This window comes from Brachionichthys hirsutus, chromosome 12 (assembly GCF_040956055.1).
Source record: "Brachionichthys hirsutus isolate HB-005 chromosome 12, CSIRO-AGI_Bhir_v1, whole genome shotgun sequence".
NCBI lineage: Eukaryota > Metazoa > Chordata > Actinopteri > Lophiiformes > Brachionichthyidae > Brachionichthys > Brachionichthys hirsutus.
This window is the reverse complement of record NC_090908.1, coordinates 11,562,296-11,588,585: the sequence shown is the minus strand read 5'-3', so window position 1 is coordinate 11,588,585 and position 26,290 is coordinate 11,562,296. Positions and strand designations below refer to the sequence as shown.

Here is a 26,290-nt window from a genome sequence, read left to right as displayed (position 1 = left end):
TGAGACGCTCACCTGGCTGACGATGTTCTTCATCTGCTGAGCGTGGATGATGTCTGGGGTGTCGATGACCGATGTGTAGCTAGCCCGGTCCATCTCGGCGGTATGCTTGTACTTGATCTAAAGACCAGGCGAGCATCAATATGCGTGCTTACAGTTCTAAATACACCAGAATGGGGGCAAACTGGAGCAACGGCTCAGACCTGGCTGAGGATGTCAGTAGCGTTCCTGGCCCTCATGAAATCTGGGGTGTCTGTAGCCAAAGCCAACATTCCCTTTCCCTTGATCTCCTGCTCCAGCGACTTCTTATACTCTCTCTGTAAATAGTTTAAGTCATAAATGTGTTACACAAAAGAAGTGACACAACCGGCAGATAATGGGACGTCTACTATACTGTAGCAGGGGAGGGGCTGCAAATCCAAAAAAACACCTGAGGGAACGGTGAATAAAGTCAGTTAGAGGCAATTAGAATAACAAATATGACAATTAGGGCAGCAGATTTTGTGTGAATCGCCACTCAAAACTGAACTGGAAGAAGAAGAAAAAACAACAGGTGTAGTTAATAATGTGTTAGATATAATTAGTTCTTGTAAATATGCACAAGTTTTTCTTATGTTTTTTTTTCTGTTTCGGTTCATATACCAAAACAAATCTCTACTGCTTTACTCGAAACATCATTTTCAGCTGGGATAGTGTAAGAGAAAATGCATTGTTAAATGGTGAGCTTATACTTGGATAACGGCTAGCGCTGGGTAATTAGTGACAAATCGGGGATCCTTTTAGTGTGACAAGGAAGCAGGATGCAGCAGATGATGCAGGATGGTTGGGAAGCCACTCGCTTGAGATACTGTTTCCTCTTGCATCTTTCCGTTTGTCATACCTCACACAGGATTTGAGTGGCATTCCTTGCTCTCAAAAGCTCCGGAGTTTCCTCCGGTGCAGTTAGCCCTTTACCCTTCACTCCCTCTTCGAGATCCCTCCTGTACTCTCTCTACACAGGATGGAAGAACAAAGAGACTGCAGAGAAGGGCAAACAGGCAGGCCAGGCCAAGGCGTACGAGACAGACCATATACAGTATACCGTCAGCTCAAAGTCACCAAGGCCTTCCCCTCCAGAAAAGGGAAGAGTGACCGTGTAAGAGTTTGGGTTTATTTGATCATTATGCCATAAAGCCTTTTAAGAATAAGTCACGCTTTCAACGAGAGACTGGAGGACTTGGGTGACTTTGGCAGGAATTGTTTTATCATGTTTTATCAGGCTGGGTAAAGAAACAACAAATACACAGTTCATGTCAACATTTCACCTTAAAAACCAGCGCTGAACACTCAGACGACTGCGTGCAGACGATTTATCTCAAGGACATTTGTTGTCTCCTGATTGTGAAAGTCCAAGCAGAAAGTCCAAGAGCACAAACTCTACTACCCGTCGTGCAAAAGAGGGAAGGCACTAGAATTACCCTACGTTGGGTTAGTTTATGGCAGTGTAGTACATCATACACAAATTCAACAGCACGCGTGGATCTTGGCAAGACGTCAAGACAGGTGGAAAAGTGGTGACGAGAAAGAGGGACAGTGGCTGTGATGTCTTAGTATGATTATAAAACATGGGGGGAGGTAAATAGAGGTAAATGGGGAGGTGGTCAGGGATCGGCCGTCCTTTAGTTACCTCACTAACTATTTTGGTGGCGTGTCTGACATGCATCATGGCAGGGGTGACCTCCAAGCCTGAGAGGTTCTTGCCCCTCATGTGCTCCTCAAAGTCCTTCTTGTAGTCTTTCTGGTTGCCACGAACACAAAACAGGGGACAGATTTCAGACAAGCACATGCAAGCGGTGCTGGTTCAGCGCAGCGACCTCACGCCGGTCGACACCAGTGTCCTCATAATGACATTTAGATTAAATATCAGTGTGTGTACGCGTGTGTGAGAGTGCTGTTCGTTGAATAAATGCTGCAAGAGAGTCTAGAATCAGGTTCAGTTTGATCCCTGCGCATTTTACAAAGGCAAAACACAGAAAAAAAGCAACGCAGGCGTGACTTTTTCACCTGAAATGAATCACAGTAACTGATGAATGAAAAGATATCGTAACCAATAATTGTTTAGGCACTGAAGACACTGTAAAAGGTCCCCCCCCCAAATGTTCTGTGAGTCCAAACCGCAGAAGAATAGCCAACAAACGGAAGCGCATCAACACAACACAGCAGGCGTTGCAGGACCGATCGCGCGAACGCAGCCCCTGGAGAGTCTTCAGCCCGAGAGAAAAGCCGATCACCGTCACTGTTTTGCATTCGTAGGCATTTGAACCCGGAGGTTTTACCTGGCTCTGCATGTGCTGCGCCTCCTTAGCAGTCACATACGTGGGCGTCTCAAAGTCCAGCATGGCTTTGCCTCTCTCCTTCTCATACTTCTCTTTGTACTTGACCTGGAACAGCCATCATAAACGTGTATAAATACTGCTCCGGTACATCTGACGCCGGTTCCTGTTGATTTGGTTATGCTAGGCTAATCAAACAATTTTTTTTTGTGTGTAATTTACCCCCAGCTAGCATAACCGCCGCATAAATATTTTTTTGGGGGAAAAAAACAAGATTTTAGGGGATTAAGAGTTGACACACGGCAGTGTCGCCCGGCATAGTCTTCATCACTTACGATGCTCTGAAGGTCAGAGGCCTCCTTGTGGTGAAGCTGCTCTGGTGTGTCGGGAATCATGTGGTAGTGACCCTTACTCTCCTCAAATTTCTTCTTGTAGCAGTACTAAGGGGGAATTCCCAGTCAAGTAAAACAGCTCAGTACAACGAGAAAAAAGAGTGACTCTCTCTCCCAAGCGATGTCAGAGAGAGAAAAAAAGACATGCGGGGGGGAAAAAATGGGTGAAAATTAAAAATGGAAGTTAAAAATTGCGTGGTGGAAAAAAAGAAAAACGAAGAGTCAATGTTAAGTGATCATTAATGGAAGATCCAGGAGGAGGAGAATCAAACTGAGAGAGTGAGGAAGTGATGGATAGTGATGGTATGGGAAGGTTAAAGGTCAAAAGGTCAGGGATAAGGGCAAGGGTCACCACCAAATGGGGTCAGAGCGGAGAGGGTAAATCCATGAGATGGTGCATATGCTTGAGAGAGGTGACGGAAAAGCTGAGTTCAGACGGATTTCCGGCAAAACCGAAACCGAACTGACTCCCAGCATCTTCCTGGGTGGGGGGGGGGGGGGGGGGTGAGGTGTGTGGATGGGGGGGGGGGTTCAGGGCTGAGAGGGCTTACTTGGCTGGAGAGTCTGCTGGTGCTCAGGCCGTGCTGCATAGACAGAGACTCGGCCATGTCTGTCACGGGCTTATGGATCTTCTTCAGGTCGCCTTTGTACTTCACCTGCCGGGGGGGGGGGGGGGGGGGCAAGAAAACACTCTCCTAACTAGAAATCTCTCCGGGCAGGCGAGCTTTGTAATCAAAACCCGGCTTATCTTCATGCCGTGACAGGATATGCGCGCGCGCTTACCTCACTAGCCAGAATGTTAGCATCCTTCAAAGTCTTGTATATCTTACTCTCCTTCAGGTCATAGTGCGGCCTCTTTCCTTTCACCTCCTTGTCGAACTTCTCCTTGTACTTCACCTGTGAGAAAGTCAGCGAAAGTTGTTTCCCATCTTCTTACGGAGGACAAATGAAAGCAGTCAAAACCGGAAAAACCTGTGAATCATGCATCGACCAAAGTCCCCTTTTCATTCAGAAGTCTCAATTTGCCTTCTGCGGGTGCAGAACCCGGCCACCCAAGATGCATTATCAGCAGAACGTGTGAACAGAGTCCAACACAGCAAGTAGAAAAGTAGGACAGTACGATTGTGACGGTGCATCAGAAGCAAGTATCGGTTGCTCCGTCAATTTTCAGTGGAATGAGCTTTAAAGAGAAAGCGAGATTCTTCCCCCCCAAAAAAACAAAAACAAAACAAACATGTGTAAATCCAGCATTAAGATGTAATCATCCTGCACAGTTCTTTAGTGTTCACATTAAATCTGACTGCTGGACAGACACAGGTTTCAAGACAGACACAATGGAATAAACAACGAGACTCATTAGCATCATTGCTAGTTACACCAGTGCTAGTGTTGTTGACACTGGGGCAAATACTGCAATAACGCAACACATACTGCATCTATGTATAGCAAGACGCAAACGAGCAGCGCGACCAGACAGCAGAGGAGACAGACAAATGGCAGAAGCCCCGGCGGTTTCAGGGCTGAAAACCTCCTTACATCACTAGTCAGGGCGCTCATTTTCTTAATGTGGCGCATCTGGGGGGTATCGTAGGAAGCTGCTCCGTGGCGGGAGGGCATTGCCTCCACCTACAAAGCGCAGTGAGATGGAGGGATGAGAACACACACACACACACACACTAGGACATTATGGAAGGAGAGAGGACAGGGAAGAATGAAAGGATGGAGGAAGGGTGGACGGTGGGAGCAATGAACGTATTATATATATGGAATGGGAGAGGAAGCGCTCGGCCTGTAGCGGCTATACTGCTCTGCAAATGTTAGCGACAGAAGCTAATCTGAGTGGCTCTTTCCCGCCATTTTATATTTCTAACAAATATAGGTGCCATTATAGACATTTTCTAGGAGGTCATAACCAAAGGTTGCATGAGGTCCTCATGAGTCTGTTTTTTTTTTTTTTTCGTGTACCTGGCTGGTCAGTTTGGACACCTCAGTGGCCAAATCGATGTCTGGGCGGTAGACGAGAGAACCTCCGCGGCTGGCCTCCTCTCGGGCCTTCTCACGGTAGCCGATCTGATGGAGAGAAAACCCGACGGGGATCAGAGGAGCATGTGCAAACTCCATCTTTTGTCTTTGGCTGCTTCAACTTTATGTCATCGTTGTTAAATTTCAGTCTCTTGTTTTCATATTTCTGCCTTTGAGGTGCAGATTTGAATCTTAATCCGGCACTCTTTGTGCATGTGATTACCTCACTGATAAGCCTGGCCGCCTGGGTAGCCTTCTTTATATCAGGACGATCAACCACAGAGGTGTAGTGGAGGTTGGCTTTGGCGTTCTTCTTGTAGGAAATCTGCAGGTTTAGACACACACACACACACAAAAAGAAGAAAACAAGAAGCTATGAAACTGCACCAAAGTTGAACAGGAGTTGATTTAAACTTCACTGACGTTGCTCTGACTCCTCGCCACGTCCATGGCATGTTGGACATCCGGTGGAACGGTCATATTGTTGTACTCCGACTTGCCCTTTTCCTTCTCAAACTTGGCTTTGTACACTTTCTGTAATGAGATATCGGCGTGTCAGTGCCGGCTGCGGAGGCGGCGTGAGCTTGCTGCCGTGCTCTTATTGTTGTACCCCGCTGATGAGCTTGTTGATCTCCTTGCTGTGGGCGGTGTCACGAGTCTCAGGCAGCGTGGTGAACGAGCCCGACTGCCTGTCCTTCTTACTCGCCTCCTTGTATTTGCTCTGCGGATGAGATTTAGATTTAAAAGACACGATTTAATGTTTAACCCATCCAGTGTACCTTCTAGTCCTGCGGAAAGCATATTTTTTAGTGAGCAGCACTCGCCTCTGATGCCAAAGTGCGGACGGCCTTGGCGTGGAGGATTTGAGGGGTGTCTTTGACAGGCACGTAGTGGCCCTTTGCCTTTTCGTACTTCTCTTTGTACTTTACCTAAAGGTCGGGCGTTAACAGGTTAAATCTTAAGGTTTGAAAAGGATGTATGACTCATTTAATAATACCTCTGATGTAGAAATACTTACAATGCTGGCCATTTCCGCATTTTTCAAAGCCAGGACGGTCAACTTGTCGTCGACGACGGGTATCACGCAACCCTTCATCATCTCTTTGTCGTACTTGTACTCAACCTGCCGGTATAGAAAAGGCAGTACAATCACAATGCCACTTCTGGATGCCGTTAATCTCAGAGAAAACGAAGAAGAAGTAGCAGCGGCTCACGTCGCTCTGCTGCAAAGAGTTCTTGGCGGCGTTGAGGAAGTCGGGTCTGTCTGCCGTCCAGATCCACTTGTCCTTCGTGGCTTCGTATTTCGTCTTGTAGGTGAGCTGGAAAACAGAAACGCAGCCGGTTAGGTGGAGCTCAAATTCAATCCAGAAGGGGGACATGAAAGACGCACATTGGTGATGTTCCTGTAGGCCTCCTTGGCGGCGCGGATCTCGTGAGCCTCGGGGTCCATGTTGATGTGGGCCTTGCTCTTCTCATACACTTCTTTGTACTTCAGCTGCAAGATGCATGGACAAAAAAAACCCCGCAGCAATTAATTTAGCATCTGAAGAGAAAGCCAAGAAGTGGTAAAAGCGTCGGACTGAAGAGGAGGACTCACGTTGCTGGTGATGTCCTTCACCTTCTTCATGAGCTGCTGGTGGGGCGTGTCGTAAGGCAAGGTGTATCCCTTCGCCTTGGTCTTGTTATGCTCCATCTTGTAGCGGATCTAAGGAGTTAAGAGCCATCATATATTTTAGGAGCATTTCTACGGAACCCCCGAAGCACCCTTTTTGCACGCCGAATCGACCAATCGAAGACAAAGATAAAGACTCACGTCGCCGATCTTCTTGCTGCGTCTGTGGACCTCATACTCAGGGGTCTCCAGGATGGAGGTGAACTTGTCCTTGGCGCGTTCGTACTGCTCCCTGTAGCTCCACTGATGGAGGACGGTAAAAAGAGTCAACGCCGTCTCGCTATTAATTTACACAGCGAGAAAACTGTCCAAGAAAAGACGCATCGTTTAGAGGATTTAAGCACCTTGAAGGACAAGACACTCCAAAACAAGATTGTTTTTTTTTTACTGTTCTGTTTTCCTGGACAGTTCTTTAAACAGTATAAGAGCATATCATACTCAGGTGGTCATAATGCATCATGCAACAGTACACTGGCGTGAATATGTCATGCTTTACGGGGACATGCACAAACACAGGATGGCGCTGGAGGAGACAAACGGAGACAAAGACACTTGTTACCACAAGTCAATCATGGTCGATGGAGTTTGAAGGTTCCGCCATCAACGGGGCGTGGATGGAAGTGAATTAGCGATGGAGGGATTAGAGCATGGAAGAGAACCTGGGGATGGACGCAGGTTTAAACCCCCTTGGAGGAGGGGTTGAAATGGAGGTGAAATGGATGGAAGGAGTTTCTACAGGATGGTGAGATGAGACCTTGTCCCGAAACAGCGAGGAGAAAGAATCCCGGTGTCCTTTAATACATTTCTCTACGTATTAAAAAAAATCCACCGGTCTTATTTCCTTCTCGTCTGTGGACAGGGAATCGGGGTCGCTGCGGGTTCCACGCCTGCCATTTACCTTACTGCCAATACTGGTCCCGTAAAGGGCTGTGAGGATGTCGGGCCGGTGCAGCTCGTTGCAGCCGCTCTGCAGCAGAACCTTTGCTTTGGATTTATACCTGACCTGTTCACACAGACAGACACACACACACACAACGGAACACACAGCATGCCAGAGGTGAAACACCGGTGACACTGGGAGGACTGGGGAGCCCCCCACATCTGTGCCTTCAGCGAGATGGAATCCATCGTCGTCTCACTGAAAGCACAGATTCAGTTCAGCGTTTTAGCTGCCATTTGAGGGAGACAAAAGGAAAGAGAGGGGAAGAGAAATCCGTGTTGCTTGGGAGAATGGTCATATTTCATGCGAGGACAAACGGCGGCAGGTCTGACGACGGACCTCATGCGTCCGGGCCGGAGGAGGCGGGCCGGTCCTACAGCCGGACCGGCGCGTTTACCTGGCTCATCTGCCTGTTCTGCCTGGCCAGTTGGTACCGAGGATCATCTGTGGTTATGGTGAACTTATCCTTGGTCATCTCATAATTAGCTCTGTAGGCTCTCTGCTCAAAGCGTCAGAGGCGGGGGGCAGTCAGAAACAACAGTCCCGAAAACAGCGTGTGTCGTCACGTGACGGAAAAAAAGGAGGGGTGGGATTGGCCGATTTTAAGGAACAGCAGGCGCATTTTAAACAACGAGCATCACGGTAGGGCAGAAAAAGAGCAAGTTATAAACGTTATGGATGATCATGAAAAAGTTCTTTCACCTTCAAATTGCGAATCTCAGCGATGCACAGAGAAAGAGAGACGTGGCCAACGCCCGGTTTCGCTGACTCAGCAAAAATAACGAACAATATTTACCGAGCTTCTTTTCTACTACGGCAACAGGCAAAAGGCTGGAGGGACTCACGTCGTTGACGAGGACACTGGCGTTCCTGACAGTCTGGAAGAACGGCGTGTCGGAGGTGTACTTGAAGTTGCCTCTGTTCTTCTCAGAGGAAGCTTTGTATACTCTCTGTCAGCAAAGGAAGGGAAACGTTACCAGGAACGAGCAGGAGAACGTGCACAGCGAGGAGACCCTCACCTCGCTGTACAGCGCCTTGTTCCTCTGAGCATGCATCAGGTCCGGCGTGTCCCACACGAAGCAGCCGATGCCCCTCAGCCACTCCAGGTCCTCCTTGTATTTGACCTGGAGACACACAGAAAATGGAATGTCATTCAAATAAGAGAGACCGTACAGGATTATGTTGCCTCGTGCGGCTAACGGCACTCACGGCGCTGACGTTGTCGTTGGCGATTCTGCTGAAGAAGAACTCGGGACGGTCCGGGATCGACTTCCACGTGCCCAGAGAGTTAATGTACTTCTCCCTGTATTTCACCTGAGGTGTAGAAAGAAAGGGGGGAAAACCGCCTTAAGAGATGCACAACCACCCCCCCCCCTTCAAAGTGATCCTCATCGCCGCTCGCTGACCTCGCTGACGTCGTCGGTGACCCGGCGATGGTAGACGACGTCCAGGGCATCCTTGACCGTGTGGTAGTGTCCTTTAGAGCGCTCAAACGTCTCTTTGTAACGCAGCTGGAGACAAAATCAATTCAATCACACACACACACACACACACACACACGTATACACACACACAGGCTTTCTAATGAAAAACGACAAGTCACGACTCACGTCGCTGGACTGGAAGTAGGCTTTCTTGGCACGGATCAGGAGAGGCGTGTCAGCGATCGCCGTGTACCGGTGCTTCATCTTGTCATATTGCTCTTTGTATTTGTTCTGAGGACAAACAAATGTGAGGTTTGGGGGGGGGGTTAAAATACATTGAATCTAAATACAAACACTGATATATTTTATTGGAATGCACAGATGCAATGTTCTAATGGCGGGTTAGCTTCACTGACATCGCTGCAGATCACTTTCATTTTTCTGGCGTGACCCAAGTTTGGCGTTTCAACTTCTGGGGTGAAGTGAGCTCTCTCCTTAGCGGCTAAATGTGTGTACTGATACTGCAAAGAGATGAGATCTTTGATTATTAGGAACAGAAGATAAAGGTCGTGAAAGGCAACACATTCGGGGATGATATCCAAAACTTGCTTGGTTCATCAGTTGCTGGGCGCACTTGGCTCTCTTGATGTCCATAGCGTCTCCGGGGGTTGTGACCTTAGCCATTTCCTCTTTGCTCTGCGCTTTGTAGATGATCTGAAAGTAGACGAGGAGAAAAAAAAAGTCAAAATGAGGGGCTTAAAATCAAATCGAAATGAGACATTCTTACAATCTATCGGAGAAATGACTCACGGTGCTCATGTGGGACTTCAGCTCGGTCACGCGTTTGTACTCGGGCGTATCCAGGACGACGGAGAAGTTTGCCAGGTTCTTCTTTGCCTCCACCGGATAGTTCATCTTTGCGAAAGGACAAACACGCCACATGAAAAGATGAGATGCCGAAGCATTAAGAAGATCCTGGAATGAAATTGCCCGTTCTTTGATATGAAGGGAGGCTGCGTCTAAATGCGTACCCTCTGTCTGGTCACGTTGCGGACAGTGACCATCTCTGGCGTGTCGTACAAGAAGCAGCCAACGCCTCGGAGCCACATCAGGTCCTCTTTGTATTTCAGCTAAAAAAATAACCCCCCACCCCCAAAAAAAAAAAAAAAACTTCAGCAAACATGTTCACCAGGAGTTAACGACGTGACCTTCTCCGTGACCTTTACCTCGCTGTTGATCTCATTGACGTGGTAGCAGTGCATCAGCTGAGGCGTGATGGGCAGAGAGATCAGCTGGCCTCTGCTGTCGTAGTATTTCTGCTTGTACCACAACTAGGATGAGAAGGGAACGGGAAGCTGACTGGAAAGGTCTAGAGAGCACAGCCAATCGAGCTGCACAAAATACGGTGAAAGTGAAAACGGGCCCGCACGTCGCTGAGGTGTTCCTGGTTCATCTTGACTTGCTTGATGTCCGGGGTGTCATAAGTCGTGTGGATCTTGTCCTTCTCTCTGTGGTACAACTCCCGATACAGACGCTGTTGGAAGAGGAAGGAGGCGATGGGCGTCGTTCGAGCCGGGAGAGAGTCTTTAAACCGCCGTCGACAGCAGCGGCGTTCTTATCCTACCTCGTTGCTGATCTTGTTTGCCTTCCTCGAGTTGACAAAGCCGACGTCCTCTGGGTGAAGGGTGTACGCTTTAGCCTTGACCATCTCGTAGGCCTCCTTGTACTTCACCTGCCAACACGGAACAAGTCTTTGCAGAAATAGGCTCAAGCTGCTGTCAAAGCACCGGGGCGAACCGGAACGCATCGAGGGCGGGGCTTACGTCGCTGGCGATGACGCTGTTCAGCTTGGCCTGATTGATGAGCGGGATGTCGTGGGGCAGGGAGTAGCCGGTGGCCATGGAGCTCCTGTTGGCTTCCTTGTACAAGTTCTGAGAAAGACAAGACGCCATTTCATTAAAGATGTGTGCCTGAAATCACTTAGTCGCTATAGCTAAACCGCATCGTCTTACATCGCTCTGGATTTGGTTAGCCAGGCGTGCCCTTTGCGTGTCAACGGTCACAGCCGGAGCGGTGTTGGTTCCCTTGACGTTCACGTTGTAATCGGAGCGGTAGTGCAGCTGGAGGGGGACAAGGAAAGGAGGAGAGTGACGGCACCATCGACGCCAACGAACGAACGAGATAGATCCTCGGCGGAAAGAGTCGCCTACATCGCTCAGGTTCTGAGCGTTCTGCTTGGCCGTCTCGTACACTGGAGTCTCGGTCACCAACGTGAAGTCCTTGAACGCCTCAATTCCTTTGGCTCGATACTTGCTCTGGAAAGAAGACACAAATTGCTGATGGTATGACGAGGCTGGTGTAGGTTTAACCCGGTCGGGAAATACCACGAAAGGCCATTCGGATGAGAATTAGGAAGGGTGAGCTAACCTCACTCTGGAGTTCACCGGCATTCTTGACGCGCAGGATCTCTGGCGTGTCCCACGCATAGCAGCCGATACCCTTCAGCCAGTTGAGGTCGTCCTTGTAGAAGACCTGAATAGGACACGCAACAAAAAAAAAAAATACACAAGCTCAAGGATTTTAGCGATTGTAAAAAACTCGGGGGAGGCCGAGGGCAGATGCTCACGTCGCTGAGCTGCTCGTTGACTTTGCGCGCTTGGACGAAATCGTGCATGTCGGGGAGGCACATCCACTGGTGCAGATACTTGCGGTAGTGGATCCCACTGACGCTGGACTGGGTGTTGCGGGCGGAGAGGATCTCCAGCATGTCTGGCGGGATGTGGTTCTTGGCCTTGGTTTTCTCGTAATTCTCCTTGTACAGACGCTATAAAAAAAAAATGTAAGCTTACAATTCAGCTGCTGCGTTCCATATTATGAGCCACGCATTTCGAAGCCGACGACTCGAACTCACATCCAGAACCAGCTTCCCGGCTTTGATGCAACGAGCCGTGGCAGGATCTTCCTCCAGAGACTTGGGCAGACTGTAGATGGATTTGAACTTCTCATAGTCTTCCTTGTACTTCACCTGCAGGGGCGAGACGATCTAGATTAGCTTCATCTTCTAAAAGGAGACTCCCCAGCAGACTAGTAAAATGAAACCAGTGGAACTCACGTCGCTGAGAATGATCTTTTGGCTTTTGGCATGTTGCAGGGCATTCGAGTCAGGTGGAATCCGGTAGCTCGTGGTTTTGAATTTGTCCCAGGCGGAAGTGTAGTTTTTCTGTTCCCCGCCCCCCCCCCCAAAAAAACAAGAAGATGTTTGCAAAAAAATACCTCAAATCTTTCCCTCGCGTGAAACGGGGATGCTAATTTTCACTTACGTTGCTGAAGAAGTGCTTGAAGTTGTGGCATCTGGCGTAGTCGTAAGTGTCCAGGACGGTGGTGTACAAGTGTTTCTCCTTGTGATAGGCCTCCCTGTAGTTGAGCTGTCAATCGCAAATGTTTGATCAATGCTCTCCAGTTATGCCTAATCAATGCTACACACGCTGCAGGCTTTTAAAAAAATCCAGCTCACTTACATCACTCGCCCAAGTATGACCCAGGACAGCGGTCACGTAAGCCGGGGTGTCTGTCACAATGGAGTAATTGCTGAAGCCTTTCTTGGCTTCGTCTCTGTACTTAAGCTACGAAAGGAAACACGTTTTCACAAACTTCAAGAATTCTATTTTCTTATTTCGAAGGTTGGGTCTAAAGAAAATTCTTAAAGGTTCCTTTGGCCGGCATCCTGATTGTCGCTTACATCACTCTGCAGCTCGTAGGACTTCTTGGCACGAACGATCTCTGGCGTGTCCCAGACGTAGCAACCGATACCCTTCATCCAGTTCAGGTCATCCTTGTAGAACACCTTTTGCAAAGAAAAAAAAAAAACCAGCAAGTCATAAAAGCCCACAACCGGATTTCTGATTCATATTTTAAAGCTGTAATAAATAAATAAAATAAAAAAGCATAGGAAGAAGGACGCACATCGCTGAGAATCTCATTGGTCTTGCGGGCACGGATGGCGTCCTCCTGCTCGGGGTGGCAGGTCCACTGGTGCAGGTAGGTGCGGTAGATGACGTCGCTCAGCATGTCCTGGCACCGCTTGGCTACGCGATTAGCAATAACGTCAGGCGGGAGGTGGATCTTGGTCTTGCTATTGTGGTAGTCGTTGTGGTAGAGCCTCTGTGAAAACAGTCAACCCACTGGAAAGTTACCAGCAGCGTCGTGAAACCCTGGGAAACGTAATCCATGTAGGCATAAAGTCGTTTTACGACGATTTGTACGAAACCAATGAAGAAAAACTATCGCTCTTACCAGCCCCTTGTTCTTTTCCTGGACTCCGCAGCGCACCACCTCAGGGAAGTCCACCAGGGTCTCAGCCATGTAGTGACCCTTGGTCTTCTCGTGAGTATCCTTGTATTTGACCTAGAAGGACCAGAAGGAGCCAGTTTCAATCCGGTTTCACAAACCATTACAGAAGAGCACGATCCCGTCTTCCCATCTCAGCACCAGCGACTATGAAGACACTCACGTCGCTGGCGATCTCTCGGCTCTTCTTGCCGCTGACAAGTGGGATGTATTTTTCATCCAGCTGGTAGCCGATAGCCTTAGAATCGTCCCATCCCTTTTTGTAGAGTTTCTGAAACAGGGAATAGGAGCAAAGTGTTAAAATGGAGGACACAATATATGATATCCGCCCCAAAAAATATTATGAATTAAAGAAGAAATCAATGAATGAAGTCAAATCTTTATGCTACCTCACTGATGTTCTTAGACACCTCCCTGCAGTGGGCCAGTTGAGGAGTGTCGTCGGACCCAATGTAAATACCCTTTTGTGCATTGAATGTCTCTTTGTACTTCAGCTGTAAAAGAAGAGGGAACCCCCCAGAAAGTTAATATTATATTTAACAAAAAATTCATGAATATACCTCAAGAAAATTAGTAGTTTCCGTGTGACGTTTTTTACGTACGTCACTCAGGTTGGCAGCATTTATCTTTGCCAAGACGAGCTCCGGACGGTCCACAACCAGGGTGAATTTTCCGAACTCTTCTTTGGCGTGCTTCTTGTAGAGCCTCTGCCATGAAAAATGACATCATCAAGGTGAGACATTACAAAATGTCGTTAAAAATGGTAATGTGTGCTCCAAGACACGAAAGAAAAAACCGAACGCAATATGGAAAACATACTTCATTGATAATCTCCTGCGCCTTCTTGACCTTGACGTGATGAACGGAGTCGGCTGCGATCCACCCGCATCCACGAATCCATTCCATATCGGCCTTGTAGATGTACTGGAGACAGAAGCCAGGATCGGGCGTTAAGACAGATGCTTCCGTTTACGTCATCCATGTCAGAATGAAAAGATTCGGCCGGTGTGGATCGGCGCTCACATCGCTCTGAAGATCGTAGGTCTTGCGTGCGTGGATGACGTCGTTCTGGTCCGGCAGGCAGGTCCACTGGTGCAGGCGCGTCCTGTACCTGTCGTCGTTGACTTGGATCTGGCATTTCTTGGCCAGCTCGAAGGCCAGCATGTCCACTGGGAGGTTGAACTTGGTCTTGGACTGGTTGAAGTCCTTCTTGTACAGAGCGTCGCTGGCGATCCTGGCCGAGTTCAGCGCCAGCATGATCAGGGGGTCGTCTTGGACACAGCGGGCGCCGATATGGTGACCCGTCTGCTTACGGTATCCCTCGAGGTACTTGTACTACAGGGCAGACGGAAACGCTTTACCTCCACATTGAAATGCTTTTGGTTGAATAGTTCTCTGTAAGTAAAGACGCTGCTGCTTTTGGTGTCACGACTCACTTGACTCTGGACTTTGGTTGTGAGGATGCACTGCTTGATTGGAACAGCATCTCCCGGCATGAAGTACCCAGTAGCTTTGACGCTATCCCAAGCTTTCGTGTACAGTTTCTTTAAGAGATCAAAAGTAGTCATGATCGGTTTTGTGTGCTTGCTCTCAGACCGTTATTATAAATAAAGCATGTACGGGATAAAGTCCTGACAGATTGAAACATCTTACCGGGTGAACGTTCTTCGCCACCTCTCTGGCCGTGGCAAGAGACGGAGTGTCAACCAGCGTGTACTTGGTCTTGTCCTGGTGCCAGGTTTCACGGTATTTGGCCTGAGCAGGACAAACAGTGTAAAAATTCAGTGAACCAAATAAACAAAATCTGTCATGCGGTTTAAGCTGAGCAGACGAATCCAATATATATGAACTTCGGGCAAGGATTAGAGGGCGCTATTCTCACCTCGTTGAGGACATCAGCAGCGTTCTTAGCACAGATTAAATCAACTCTGTCAGTCGGGACAATAAATTTCTGCTCATCCAACTTCACGCGATAGCCTCTCTGAAAAAAGAACAAAAGGAGAACGAAGAATAATTAAAAGAAGATTTGACGATTGTATATATATATATATACACGTTTATAGATTTTACAAATGGGTATCAAAGTGTGGTCAGACTGACTTCGGCCAGGATCTTCTGTGCATTCTTCACTTTCATAACTTCCACAGATTCGTGTGGCATCCATCCACATCCACGGAGCCACTCCATGTCGGCTTTGTACACCGCCTGGGGAGACGAAAGAGGAACATTTCTATGTTTCAATGGCATTGAAAGCGCATAGAGGAATAAACGCAATGGGGGTTTTTTGGAATAAATGGGTGCCACCCAGGAGCACTACCATGAACCTACGTCGCTCTGCAGGTTGTAGGCCTTTCTGGCCTGGACCACGTCGGTGGAGTCGGGCAGGCAGGTCCACTGGTGCAGGCGCGTCCTGTACCTGTCATCGTTGACCTGAATCTGGTTCTTCTTGGCCAGCTCAAAGGCCAGCATGTCCACTGGCAGGTTGAACTTGGTCTTGGACTTGTTGAAGTCCTTCTTGTACAGGACTTCACTGGCGATCTTAGCCGAGTTCAGCGCCAGCATGATCAGGGGGTCGTCCTGGACGGAGCGAGCGCCGATGTGGTGGCCGACCTGCCTGCGGTACCCTGTTTTGTACTTGTACTAAAAGTAAAGAGTAAAATAAATGTTAATAAAAACTTGGAAACAATAAAAGGAATCCACTTCCGCCTCCACCCTTACATCGCTAGCGATGTCCCTGGAAGCTTTAGCCTTTAGCACAGCGATAGCATCTTCCTTGATATGGTAGCCTTTGGCCTTCTGGTCATCCCATGTCTTTGTGTACAGTTTCTGCACGGGTGAAGAAACGCAATCAAAAAGATTGTGTCAGCACTTCAAAAGATTATACATGTAAATGTCCAAGCATTTCAAAAATGGGGAGAACAGAAGCCGCCTTACGTTGCTGATGTTGATCGCGTTGGCCTTGGATAGCTCAAAGGTCGGGGTGTTCGGGGGCAGGTGGATCGAGAGCTTGTCTTTGTCCCAGACTTCCCGATATTTCCTCTGTCAGGAAGAGACAAGAATACCGACTCGATTTTTTATGCTGGAATTTGGAATTTGAGTTTACTTTCCGAAACGTGCCGTTACATACGCCACTGATGTTGTCGGCATTTTGCTTGGACAAGACAATTTCCGGGAGGTCCACAACGCTGGTGAACTTCACGGTGCTTGGAGGCTGGCGGTAAAGCCTCTCATTGATGATCATCTGGGCATTTCTAGCTTTGACGACGTCCACAGAGTCCTGGGGTGACCAGCCGCATCCTTTCAGCCACTCCAGATCAGCTTTGTACACAGCCTAAGACACAAACACCAGTTTGATATCATTATTGTAATTTTTCTTTTTTTTTTACTTTTGCATACGTACCGTAATTACAGACGCTTAGAATAAGAGCGAGCAACAGAGCTGAACCCGCACTTACGTCGCTCTGCAGGTCATAGATCTTCCTCGCCTGAACCACGTCATTGGAGTCTGGCAGGCAGGTCCACTGGTGCAGGCGAGTTCTGTAGTTGAAGTCATTCACTTGGTGCTGGCATCTTTTAGCCAGCTCAATCGTCAGCATGTCCACCGGCAGGTTGAACTTGGTCTTGGTCTTCTGGAAGTCCTTTTTGTAGACGTTGTCACTTGCGATCCTGGCCGCATGAGCAGCCAACATAATGAGCGGGTCGTCTCTGACGTTGCGGGCGCCGATGTGATGGCCACACTGCTTGCGGAACCCGGCCTTGTATTTGTACTGAAAATTTGGGGGTGAAATTTGAGTCATAATACTGTAAGCTGAAGGAAAAATACTATTTCTAAAACATTTAAAAAAACGAAGACTTACATCGCTGACGATGTCTCGGGAGGCCTTGGCTGATAAGACAGAAATGGCATCTTTGGGCAGGTAGTATCCTCGGTTGATGGCTTCCATGTAGCCTTCGCGGTAATATTTCTGGGTGAGCAATAAGGATGACGTTAGATGTTAGACAACAAAAACACGGCACGTATATTTATGTGCGTGTGTGTGCACGGAGAAGCACGGCATTACCAGACTGGTGTTGAGCTTATTCTGCTTGGCCAGGATGATCTCTGGAGTGTCAGGCATCACGTGGATTGTGGTCTTATCCTTCTCCCAGGCAGAAACATATTCTTTCTGTAAAAAAAAAAAAAAAAAGCAGTTTGACAAGGCTCAGATTTTACTTTATCTGTCATGGAACAAAAACAAACAAACAAATCATTTCTGATCATGAATGGAGTCAAATAATGGCTGCAATGTAGAATGGACCCGACTTTCTAGACTGCTCCTCGCCAGAATACCCGCTCTGTTTGGTCAGATCGTTCAGGCCTTCCTCGTTCCACGTTTTTGTCCTTGTTCAGTTCTCATATTCCTCGCTGTGCAGTATTTTCTCTTCACCTTTTGATATCATCGTTTTGGTTGGCTGTTCCCGCCTGTCCTCTTTTTGAAGTTCTCATATCAAAGTTTTTGTGTTTAGGCAGTGTTCTCGAGTTAAATAAATTTTAGCAGCCTGCCCGGCTAGCAATATTATTCCGTTTGTTCATAAAGTGTTTTTCCTTGTTTCTTTTATTCAAATCTCTAAAGCTACTTCCGAGTTTGTCTGCTCTGCATTATTGGGTCCAAAATCCTTGCGCCGCCTGTAACAGTTAGAACACGACATGAAACACGATGCACGCTAGTTACCTGGTCCATGATGTGGGCATTAGCCAGCGCAAGGGCATATGGCATGTCGCATGTCTTCGCAGTGAAGGGGAAGTTGCTGGGATGCTGGCGGTAATTCCTTTCACTCAGGATCTCTGCTGCTTTCTTGGCTTTCTCTACTTCAACAGAACCTATTGGAACCCAACCGGTTCCCCTGACCCATTCCATGTCGGCCTTGTACACAGCCTAAAACGCAAAAAAAAAACGCAAGGAAAGGGGAAGTCAAATTGAGCTTCCATCTTGAAAAATGAAGGCGCCGTCCTGCTGATTGCCATCACTCACATCACTCTGCAGGTTATAAGCCTTCCTGGCCTGGACTACATCGGTGGAATCGGGCAGGCAGGTCCAGTTGTGCAGATGAGTCCTATAGTTGAAATCGTTCACTTGGATCTGGCATTTCTTGGCCAGTTCGAGATTCAGCATGTCCACTGGCAGGTTGAACTTGGTCTTGGACTTGTTGAAGTCCTTCTTGTAGAGGACATCGCTGGCGATCTTGGCCGAGTTCAGCGCCAGAACGATCAGAGGGTCGTCCTGGACGCTGAGGGCTCCTATGTGGTGGCCGACCTGTTTACGATATCCTGCTTTGTATTTGTACTGCGAGGAAAGACAAAAAAAAAATGACGTGATCACGAACCCAATATCAGAGGAGGGGGGAAAGCTATTTTCTGGATATTACGCACGTCACTGATGATTGATCTTCCATGTTTGGCAGCGATAACAGAGACTGCATCAGCCTTAAGGTTGTAGCCCTTTCTAAACATCTCCTCAACACCTTCCCTATATAGTTTCTGAAAAGCAAATTGAAAATCGTGGTCAATGAAAACTCGCCGCCATTGCCGCAGAACGGGAGCTCAAGTCAAGCAAATGGAACGTACCCTGCTGATGTTGTACGCATTGGCTTTAGAGAGCAACAGCTCAGGCAGATCTGGGGTTACATGAGTCTTAATCTTGTCGGCCTCCCAAGCAGCAACGTATTTTCTCTGTGGTGAGCAACAGAAGAAGAAGAAAAGAAAAAACAGCATACCGTAATGACCAGGAAAGGACTGAAGCGTCGAGCGACAATTTTAAACGATGGTTAAGGTTCTACCTGGTTGATTATATCCGCATTTGTTTTGGCTAAGACCATGGGAATGGAAGTCATGTCAGTTGTATATTTGAATTTCTCTGGCTTCTGCCTGTAGAGAAGTTCGCTGAGAATTTTTGAAGCATTCTTGGCCTTCATCACATCGACTGAACCAATGGGGACCCATCCTACGCCTATGACTTCATCCATGTCAGCTTTGTACACAGCCTATTGCAAAAAAAAAAAAAACATATGCAAGTGGCGTTAAATCTGGCATACGTGATCAAATTGCCATCATGGTATATCTGAGATTTGTTGCATGTGTCAGAAATAAGCATACGTCACTCTGAAGGTTATAGGCTTTCCTGGCCTGGACCACGTCGGTGGAGTCCGGCAGGCAGGTCCAGTTGTGCAGGCGGGTGATGTAGTTGGCATGGTTGACCTGAATCTGGTTCTTCTTGGCCAGTTCAAAGGCCAGCATGTCCACTGGGAGGTTGAACTTGGTCTTGGACTTGTTGAAGTCCTTCTTGTAGAGGACTTCACTGGCAATCTTGGCCGAGTTCAGCGCCAGCATGAGGAGAGGATCGTCCTGGACGCTGCGAGCGCCGATGTGGTGGCCGACCTGCCTGCGGTACCCTGTCTTGTACTTGTACTGATGATATCAGCAGAAAGTGTTTTGAGTTCTAGCCAGAATATCTCGTGCATTATGTGTAATAGCGGCGTCCTAATCTTACAGACGCACGAGTCACTCACATCACTGACGATGTCTCTGGACGCCTTAGCAGCCTTGACAGAGATCGAATCCGGAGGCAGGAAGTAGCCTTTCTTGATGGTTTCTTCAAAACCTTGTCTGTATAGTTTCTAAAAAAAAAAAAAACATATATGAATGAATGCATCTCTGAGCTGTTAGAATAACGGAGGTTTGTGATTCTTGACGGCTTCAGGCGGTTCTGATTTGCAGCAGGACTTGGGATCACATTCATGGAAATACATCTGGCTGCAAATTCAAGTCAGAGTAAACTAAACTAAGATTGTCCCGCCTCCCAACACAGGATTGCATAACCAGGAAGGGCCCCATCATCTTATGAGGCGCAATCAAGACTTCCACTAACCCTGCTCATGTTAATAGCGTTCTGCTGAGAGAGGATGATCTCCGGGGTGTCGGGTTTAATGTGGAGGCTCGTCTTGTCTTTCTCCCACGCCTCAGTGTAGAGGCGCTGAAAGGAACAAACAAACAATCTTTGTGTCAATGGATTGCATTGAAACAAAAATATCTACAAATAAGACGTCTTCATTGCAAATTGGGATCACCTTTATCACTTTCATAGATAAATGATATTGTACTTCACCAAATAAATATGTTTCGTACCTTGTTCATGGTCAGGGCGTTATTCTTTGCCAGTACAATTTCCATGGTATCTGTGGTGCTGGTGAAGGGAACAGTACTGGGATGCTGGCGGTATTTCCTGTCGGTCAAGATTTCTGCAGCCTTCCTGGCTGTCTCCACTCCGACTGAGCCAATCGGGACCCAGCCCATACCCTGGAGCCACTTCAAGTCGGCTTTGTAGACATTCTATGAAGTGCAAGAACGCAAAATTAAACTCCTGACACAAGTGTTGGAAAAATAAGAGACTATGAGGTGCATTTAAAAAAAAAAAAACTAGGTCCGGGTCCACTCACATCACTCTGAAGGTCGTATGCGTGTCTGGCCTGGACCACGTCGGTGGAGTCCGGCAGGCAGGTCCAGTTGTGCAGGCGGGTGATGTAGTTGGCATGGTTGACCTGAATCTGGTTCTTCTTGGCCAGTTCAAAGGCCAGCATGTCCACTGGGAGGTTGAACTTGGTCTTGGACTTGTTGAAGTCCTTCTTGTAGAGGACTTCACTGGCGATCTTGGCCGAGTTCAGCGCCAGCATGAGGAGAGGATCGTCCTGGACGCTGCGAGCGCCGATGTGGTGGCCGACCTGCCTGCGGTACCCTGTCTTGTACTTGTACTGGGGGGGGGGGATAAACCATAATAAACCATAAACCATACAAGAACCATTACAATTTACTGCCATTTTTTATTTTACTTTTAAAGCACATCACAAGATAAGAAGCTTACATCACTGGCGATGTCCCTGGACGCCTTGGCGGCGATGATGGAAATAGCATCGTTACGGATGTCGTATCCGTTCTTCTTGGCATCTTCGTGTGCTTGCTTATATTTTTTCTGAAAAGCAAATACAAACATCCGAGATACTTTTCGACTATACATATTTAACATCGACAGTAATCAATGAATACAAGTCGCTGTCCCATCACAAATACTACATTTCCCACTCACGTAGCTGTAGTTGACATTGTTTGCTTTGGCTAGAACGACATCCATAGCATCGGGCATGACGTGAATCATCTTCTTCTCGTTCTCCCAAGATTCGATGTACGCTTTCTGCAGTCACAAAGACCAACGGCAGGAAAATGTACTTAAATCACCAACTCAGGATGTAGCCTGTCGAGTCGTTTCGAGTCTTACCAAGTCATTCATTCACTACGGAGACGTACCTTGTTCATAATCCGAGCGTTAGCTTTGGCCAGCACGATGGGCATGTCTTCAGTGGTGCTTTTAAACTTGTAGCTGCTTGGATGCTGGTAATAATTTCTGTTGCTGAGGATTTCTCCAGCTTTCTTCGCCTTCTCTACATCCAGTGAACCTATTGGAACCCATCCGATTCCCTGCATGGACTTAAAGTCCTCCTTATAAATAGCCTGGACAAAAATAAAACAGTATGTTAATGCATTAGATATTACAAAACCTTAAAAAATATACATTTATAAACAGAAAATCATTCTATAGTATAAGTTCAATGATTCAAACTCACATCGCTCTGTAGGTCGTATGCGTGTCTGGCCTGGACCACGTCGCTGGAGTCCGGCAGGCAGGTCCAGTTGTGCAGGCGGGTGATGTAGTTGGCATGGTTGACCTGAATCTGGTTCTTCTTGGCCAGTTCAAAGGCCAGCATGTCCACTGGCAGGTTGAACTTGGTCTTGGACTTGTTGAAGTCCTTCTTGTAGAGGACATCGCTGGCGATCTTGGCTGAGTTCAGCGCCAGCATGAGGAGAGGATCGTCCTGGACGCTGCGAGCGCCGATGTGGTGGCCGACCTGCCTGCGGTACCCTGTCTTGTATTTGTACTGGAAATAAAAGAAAAGGCCCATGCTTGTTTGCACAATAATAAATGTATTCTAACTGTTAATAAGTGGTAAAATTGAAAAAACATCTTACATCGCTGGCAATGTCTCTGGAAGCCTTGGCTGCAATTATGGAAACGGCATCCCCGCGCAGGTCGTAGCCCTTCTTCTTGGCATCTTCATTGTCCTGTTTGTATCTTTTCTGTAAGGAAACACAAGCATCCCACAGATACAGTGTAAGTCCATGCCTTTTATATATTATATGTATGTTCAAGGAACAGTTTGATATATATTTAGTCATTATAGAAGCATATCCTCCTGTTTCAATAGAAGAAGAATAAAGATTTGGCTCCTGATTTGAAATAAACCACATAATTCAGTTGCTCTCCCCTTCGTGTGTTTTAGAGCTTCACTTACGTAGCTGTAGTTGACATTGTTTGCTTTGGCTAGAACGACATCCATGGAGTCGGGCATGATGTGGATCCTTGACTTCTCATTCTGCCAGGCTTCTACATAGGCATTCTGCAGTGGCAGAAAACATCACAAGGCATCTTGTGCATACTATAAGCTCAACAATTCCACACTTTCATCAGCGGAGACTCTCTCCATCCTATTAGTAGTTTCAGTTTTTCAACAGAGTTCATTTTTGTTACATACACCGAACAGGACTTGGTGGATTTATAACTTCATACCTTGTTCATAATCTGTGCATTGGCCTTAGCCAGCACGATGGGCATGTCTTCAGTGGTAATTTTGAATCTGAAGTTGCTCGGGTGCTGACGATACGGTCTGTCGCTGAGGATTTCTCCAGCTTTCTTTGCCTTCTCTACATCCAGTGAGCCTATCGGTACCCATCCGATACCCTGCATGGACTTAAGGTCCTCCTTATAAATAGCCTGGACGAAAAAAAACAAAAACATTTTGAAATGGTAAGAGAGGTGTTCCAGACAGAAAATGCCTGAAGGTGACAACTTCCCATGGTAGAAATTAAGTGATGCACACTCACATCACTCTGAATGTCGTATGCGTGTCTGGCCTGGACCACGTCGCTGGAGTCCGGCAGGCAGGTCCAGTTGTGCAGGCGGGTGATGTAGTTGGCATGGTTGACCTGAATCTGGTTCTTCTTGGCCAGTTCAAAGGCCAGCATGTCCACTGGGAGGTTGAACTTGGTCTTGGACTTGTTGAAGTCCTTCTTGTAGAGGACATCGCTGGCGATCTTGGCCGAGTTCAGCGCCAGCATGAGGAGAGGATCGTCCTGGACGCTGAGAGCGCCGATGTGGTGGCCGACCTGCTTACGGTATCCTGTCTTGTATTTGTACTGCAAATGAGAAAATGAAGAAGTAACTCTATCAAAAGAATACAGGAAAACAATTACCGGTGTATGAATGGCATTATTGTTTTTGGAAATTATTGCGTTCAAATTTTATTATACGTTAAATATACAGTCAGGTGCTTGATAAATCTAGATATTACTTATGTGACGTGTCAGCATGAAATACTCTACTACAATAGGGGGGAAATTATGCAACCATTTAAGTAAGATATGCTATTTAAACATATATATTGAAACGTGACATGCTTTTATTTTTCTAGATTGAATTACATTTATATAAATTGTAATGAGTGAAAATTAAACCGTCGTACATCGCTGGCAATGTCCCTGGTAGCCTTTGCTGCAATAATGGAAATGGCATCACCGCGCAGGTCGTATCCCTTCTTCTTGGCATCTTCATTCGCTTGCTTGTACATTTTCTGTGGACAGAAAAGAAAAATCAAGTATTTTATATAAAATGTTGCACATTTGTGGTATGTTGTTTGAAAAAGTACGGCAATCGAACTTTTCGTGAATGTTTGAGAAGCACTTACCAGACTGTAGTTAGCTTTGTTCGCTTTGGCCAGTAAAATATCCATGGCATCAGGCATGACATGAATGGTCGTCTTGTCTTTCTCCCAGGCTTGAATGTAGGCATTCTGTAATTATTTACATTTTGTCATTATTTTGTCTGTTGTTTTTAAGCAATGAGTAAAAAGGGGGGGGAAAAAAGTCAGTAAATCTAAGAATTTCAATTGTATTCAAACTTCGGATAGATTCTGAAAAGAACTCCTCAAAACGAAAACACAATAAAACGTCGGAGGAGGAGCTGTAAAGGAAATACCTTGTTCATAATCTGTGCATTGGCCTTAGCCAGCACGATGGGCATGTCTTCAGTGGTAATTTTGAATCTGAAGTTGCTCGGGTGCTGACGATACGGTCTGTCGCTGAGGATTTCTCCAGCTTTCTTCGCCTTCTCTACATCCAGTGAGCCTATCGGTACCCATCCGATACCCTGCATGGACTTAAGGTCCTCCTTATAAATAGCCTGGACAAGAAAAATACAAGTTACAATGGTGAGAAGTGCTCCAAAACAGAAAATGCCTGAAGATGACAACTTCCCATGGTAGAAATTAAGTGATGCACACTCACATCACTCTGAATGTCGTATGCGTGTCTGGCCTGGACCACGTCGCTGGAGTCCGGCAGGCAGGTCCAGTTGTGCAGGCGGGTGATGTAGTTGGCATGGTTGACCTGAATCTGGTTCTTCTTGGCCAGTTCAAAGGCCAGCATGTCCACTGGGAGGTTGAACTTGGTCTTGGACTTGTTGAAGTCCTTCTTGTAGAGGGCATCGCTGGCGATCTTGGCTGAGTTCAGCGCCAGCATGAGGAGAGGATCGTCCTGGACGCTGCGAGCGCCGATGTGGTGGCCGACCTGCTTACGGTATCCTGTCTTGTACTTGTACTAAAAAGGCAGGAACCATGAGAACTTTCATAATCAAGCTCCTGGTTAAGGGGCAAAGCAGAGCAACATGCATACTAGATTGTACTTAATAGAAACAGACACAAAGATAATTACATCGCTAGCGATAGCAGTGGACGCCTTGGCAGCTTGGACGGCGATGGCATCAGCGCGGAAATTATGGCCCTTCTTCTTGGAAAGTTCGTTGTCCAATTTATACAGTTTCTGAAGACAAAGAGAGAAAAAAGAAGCCATATATGAATACCTCAACTTCCAGTAATGTTCAAACTTATTGTCAGCACTGCAGGTCTTGTGATTACAACCTGTGGAACCTGTGTCTTTATTTTTCCTTACAGATTACAACAGATCTATGTGGAATTGGAAGTGTCACACTGTACCTCACTGTAGATCCTATTGTTTCCTCGAGCAAGAACAATGTCCATCGCATCGGGCATAACGTGGATGCTTGTCTTGTCTTGCTCCCAGTTTTTGATGTACGATTTCTATAAACACAATTGCGTTGTTAGCATGACATCCGAAGCCTTACATATTAGACAAGTGATGCTGGTTTCATTTTCTCATCCAGTACCTTATCCATAATGCGATTGTTACATGTAGCCAGTGTCAGATCCATAGAATGCATGTCCTTTGTGAATTTGTAGTTGCTCGGATGTTCACGGTATCGCTTTTCACTGAAAACATGACCAGCCTTTTTTGCTTTCTCAACATCCAATGATCCGATAGGTACCCATCCGATCCCTTTATAGAAGCTTTCGTACTCACTCTTGTACTGGTTCTGCGGGATAACATGATCAAAAAATGAATATAGAAATTTGAATATTGTTTTAAACCTTGAGCAGAAATACTTTTGAGATGATGGTCACGGTTAATTAGAGTACATCGTACATACATCGCTAGCGATGAACTGCATGTTGCGAGTTAGTTGAAAGTTCATGGCATCGGGTAGGACGGTGTAGTGGGAGATCATTTGCTTGTATCCAGTCATAGTCTGAGCAGCAGAGGCCTGCTTGGCGTGGACCACGCTCAACATGTCCACCGGGGTGTGATACTTCAGCTTGGACTTGTGGTAGTCCTTTTTGTAGTTCTTGTCACTCTGCATTCTGGCCAATTCCATGTAGTGAACCAGAAGAGGGTCGTCCTGGAGGCTGCGGAAGCCAACGTGGTGACCTCTAGCCTTCTCATAAGCCAACTTGTACTTGTACTGTGACAGTAAATGCATACTTTGTCATTCATAGTTTTATTATATGAATCAGCGCTGTGATATTAAAAATACTGGTATAATTCGGTGTGTAGCAACGTACATTACTGGCGATGGAAGTACCGGACTTGGCAGCCTGAATGGGGATGGCATCTGCTTTGAGGTTGTGGCCCTTTTTGGCCATTTCCACAACACCAGCTTTGTAAAGTTTCTGTACAAGACAAAAGAGAG

At 47.0% G+C, this 26,290-nt stretch overlaps 1 protein-coding gene across 5 annotated transcripts in view; it reads right to left on the bottom strand.

Moving 5' to 3' along the window:
* Nucleotides 1–26,290, bottom strand: part of neb (nebulin) — a 49,486-nt gene that overhangs the window by 8,975 nt on the left and 14,221 nt on the right. For all 5 annotated transcript variants that reach the window (XM_068746514.1, XM_068746515.1, XM_068746516.1 and 2 more), the window contains exons 41-127: nucleotides 26,163–26,270; nucleotides 25,751–26,062; nucleotides 25,430–25,636; nucleotides 25,239–25,343; nucleotides 24,958–25,065; nucleotides 24,532–24,843; nucleotides 24,224–24,427; nucleotides 23,934–24,038; nucleotides 23,712–23,819; nucleotides 23,074–23,385; nucleotides 22,760–22,963; nucleotides 22,485–22,589; nucleotides 22,162–22,269; nucleotides 21,759–22,070; nucleotides 21,442–21,645; nucleotides 21,224–21,328; nucleotides 21,002–21,109; nucleotides 20,580–20,891; nucleotides 20,269–20,472; nucleotides 20,012–20,116; nucleotides 19,653–19,760; nucleotides 19,240–19,551; nucleotides 18,924–19,127; nucleotides 18,712–18,816; nucleotides 18,517–18,624; nucleotides 18,119–18,430; nucleotides 17,819–18,022; nucleotides 17,168–17,272; nucleotides 16,964–17,071; nucleotides 16,562–16,873; nucleotides 16,234–16,437; nucleotides 16,041–16,145; nucleotides 15,825–15,932; nucleotides 15,435–15,746; nucleotides 15,207–15,311; nucleotides 14,989–15,087; nucleotides 14,760–14,861; nucleotides 14,543–14,650; nucleotides 14,130–14,441; nucleotides 13,926–14,030; nucleotides 13,709–13,813; nucleotides 13,496–13,600; nucleotides 13,270–13,377; nucleotides 13,053–13,163; nucleotides 12,723–12,920; nucleotides 12,499–12,603; nucleotides 12,278–12,382; nucleotides 12,080–12,184; nucleotides 11,872–11,979; nucleotides 11,671–11,784; nucleotides 11,386–11,583; nucleotides 11,187–11,291; nucleotides 10,970–11,074; nucleotides 10,772–10,879; nucleotides 10,583–10,690; nucleotides 10,384–10,491; nucleotides 10,189–10,293; nucleotides 9,986–10,090; nucleotides 9,791–9,889; nucleotides 9,570–9,674; nucleotides 9,369–9,473; nucleotides 9,176–9,280; nucleotides 8,946–9,050; nucleotides 8,742–8,846; nucleotides 8,545–8,649; nucleotides 8,355–8,459; nucleotides 8,181–8,285; nucleotides 7,733–7,834; nucleotides 6,537–6,638; nucleotides 6,321–6,428; nucleotides 6,114–6,218; nucleotides 5,938–6,042; nucleotides 5,742–5,846; nucleotides 5,548–5,652; nucleotides 5,334–5,444; nucleotides 5,147–5,257; nucleotides 4,947–5,048; nucleotides 4,667–4,771; nucleotides 4,238–4,327; nucleotides 3,485–3,598; nucleotides 3,253–3,357; nucleotides 2,645–2,749; nucleotides 2,313–2,417; nucleotides 1,664–1,774; nucleotides 878–988; nucleotides 201–314; nucleotides 13–117 (exon numbers count right to left, since the gene is read on the bottom strand). In XM_068746514.1, coding sequence (XP_068602615.1) covers nucleotides 13–117; nucleotides 201–314; nucleotides 878–988; nucleotides 1,664–1,774; nucleotides 2,313–2,417; nucleotides 2,645–2,749; nucleotides 3,253–3,357; nucleotides 3,485–3,598; nucleotides 4,238–4,327; nucleotides 4,667–4,771; nucleotides 4,947–5,048; nucleotides 5,147–5,257; nucleotides 5,334–5,444; nucleotides 5,548–5,652; nucleotides 5,742–5,846; nucleotides 5,938–6,042; nucleotides 6,114–6,218; nucleotides 6,321–6,428; nucleotides 6,537–6,638; nucleotides 7,733–7,834; nucleotides 8,181–8,285; nucleotides 8,355–8,459; nucleotides 8,545–8,649; nucleotides 8,742–8,846; nucleotides 8,946–9,050; nucleotides 9,176–9,280; nucleotides 9,369–9,473; nucleotides 9,570–9,674; nucleotides 9,791–9,889; nucleotides 9,986–10,090; nucleotides 10,189–10,293; nucleotides 10,384–10,491; nucleotides 10,583–10,690; nucleotides 10,772–10,879; nucleotides 10,970–11,074; nucleotides 11,187–11,291; nucleotides 11,386–11,583; nucleotides 11,671–11,784; nucleotides 11,872–11,979; nucleotides 12,080–12,184; nucleotides 12,278–12,382; nucleotides 12,499–12,603; nucleotides 12,723–12,920; nucleotides 13,053–13,163; nucleotides 13,270–13,377; nucleotides 13,496–13,600; nucleotides 13,709–13,813; nucleotides 13,926–14,030; nucleotides 14,130–14,441; nucleotides 14,543–14,650; nucleotides 14,760–14,861; nucleotides 14,989–15,087; nucleotides 15,207–15,311; nucleotides 15,435–15,746; nucleotides 15,825–15,932; nucleotides 16,041–16,145; nucleotides 16,234–16,437; nucleotides 16,562–16,873; nucleotides 16,964–17,071; nucleotides 17,168–17,272; nucleotides 17,819–18,022; nucleotides 18,119–18,430; nucleotides 18,517–18,624; nucleotides 18,712–18,816; nucleotides 18,924–19,127; nucleotides 19,240–19,551; nucleotides 19,653–19,760; nucleotides 20,012–20,116; nucleotides 20,269–20,472; nucleotides 20,580–20,891; nucleotides 21,002–21,109; nucleotides 21,224–21,328; nucleotides 21,442–21,645; nucleotides 21,759–22,070; nucleotides 22,162–22,269; nucleotides 22,485–22,589; nucleotides 22,760–22,963; nucleotides 23,074–23,385; nucleotides 23,712–23,819; nucleotides 23,934–24,038; nucleotides 24,224–24,427; nucleotides 24,532–24,843; nucleotides 24,958–25,065; nucleotides 25,239–25,343; nucleotides 25,430–25,636; nucleotides 25,751–26,062; nucleotides 26,163–26,270 — 12,252 coding nt within the window. The remainder of the gene's footprint in view (nucleotides 1–12; nucleotides 118–200; nucleotides 315–877; nucleotides 989–1,663; nucleotides 1,775–2,312; nucleotides 2,418–2,644; nucleotides 2,750–3,252; nucleotides 3,358–3,484; nucleotides 3,599–4,237; nucleotides 4,328–4,666; nucleotides 4,772–4,946; nucleotides 5,049–5,146; nucleotides 5,258–5,333; nucleotides 5,445–5,547; nucleotides 5,653–5,741; nucleotides 5,847–5,937; nucleotides 6,043–6,113; nucleotides 6,219–6,320; nucleotides 6,429–6,536; nucleotides 6,639–7,732; nucleotides 7,835–8,180; nucleotides 8,286–8,354; nucleotides 8,460–8,544; nucleotides 8,650–8,741; nucleotides 8,847–8,945; nucleotides 9,051–9,175; nucleotides 9,281–9,368; nucleotides 9,474–9,569; nucleotides 9,675–9,790; nucleotides 9,890–9,985; nucleotides 10,091–10,188; nucleotides 10,294–10,383; nucleotides 10,492–10,582; nucleotides 10,691–10,771; nucleotides 10,880–10,969; nucleotides 11,075–11,186; nucleotides 11,292–11,385; nucleotides 11,584–11,670; nucleotides 11,785–11,871; nucleotides 11,980–12,079; nucleotides 12,185–12,277; nucleotides 12,383–12,498; nucleotides 12,604–12,722; nucleotides 12,921–13,052; nucleotides 13,164–13,269; nucleotides 13,378–13,495; nucleotides 13,601–13,708; nucleotides 13,814–13,925; nucleotides 14,031–14,129; nucleotides 14,442–14,542; nucleotides 14,651–14,759; nucleotides 14,862–14,988; nucleotides 15,088–15,206; nucleotides 15,312–15,434; nucleotides 15,747–15,824; nucleotides 15,933–16,040; nucleotides 16,146–16,233; nucleotides 16,438–16,561; nucleotides 16,874–16,963; nucleotides 17,072–17,167; nucleotides 17,273–17,818; nucleotides 18,023–18,118; nucleotides 18,431–18,516; nucleotides 18,625–18,711; nucleotides 18,817–18,923; nucleotides 19,128–19,239; nucleotides 19,552–19,652; nucleotides 19,761–20,011; nucleotides 20,117–20,268; nucleotides 20,473–20,579; nucleotides 20,892–21,001; nucleotides 21,110–21,223; nucleotides 21,329–21,441; nucleotides 21,646–21,758; nucleotides 22,071–22,161; nucleotides 22,270–22,484; nucleotides 22,590–22,759; nucleotides 22,964–23,073; nucleotides 23,386–23,711; nucleotides 23,820–23,933; nucleotides 24,039–24,223; nucleotides 24,428–24,531; nucleotides 24,844–24,957; nucleotides 25,066–25,238; nucleotides 25,344–25,429; nucleotides 25,637–25,750; nucleotides 26,063–26,162; nucleotides 26,271–26,290) is intronic.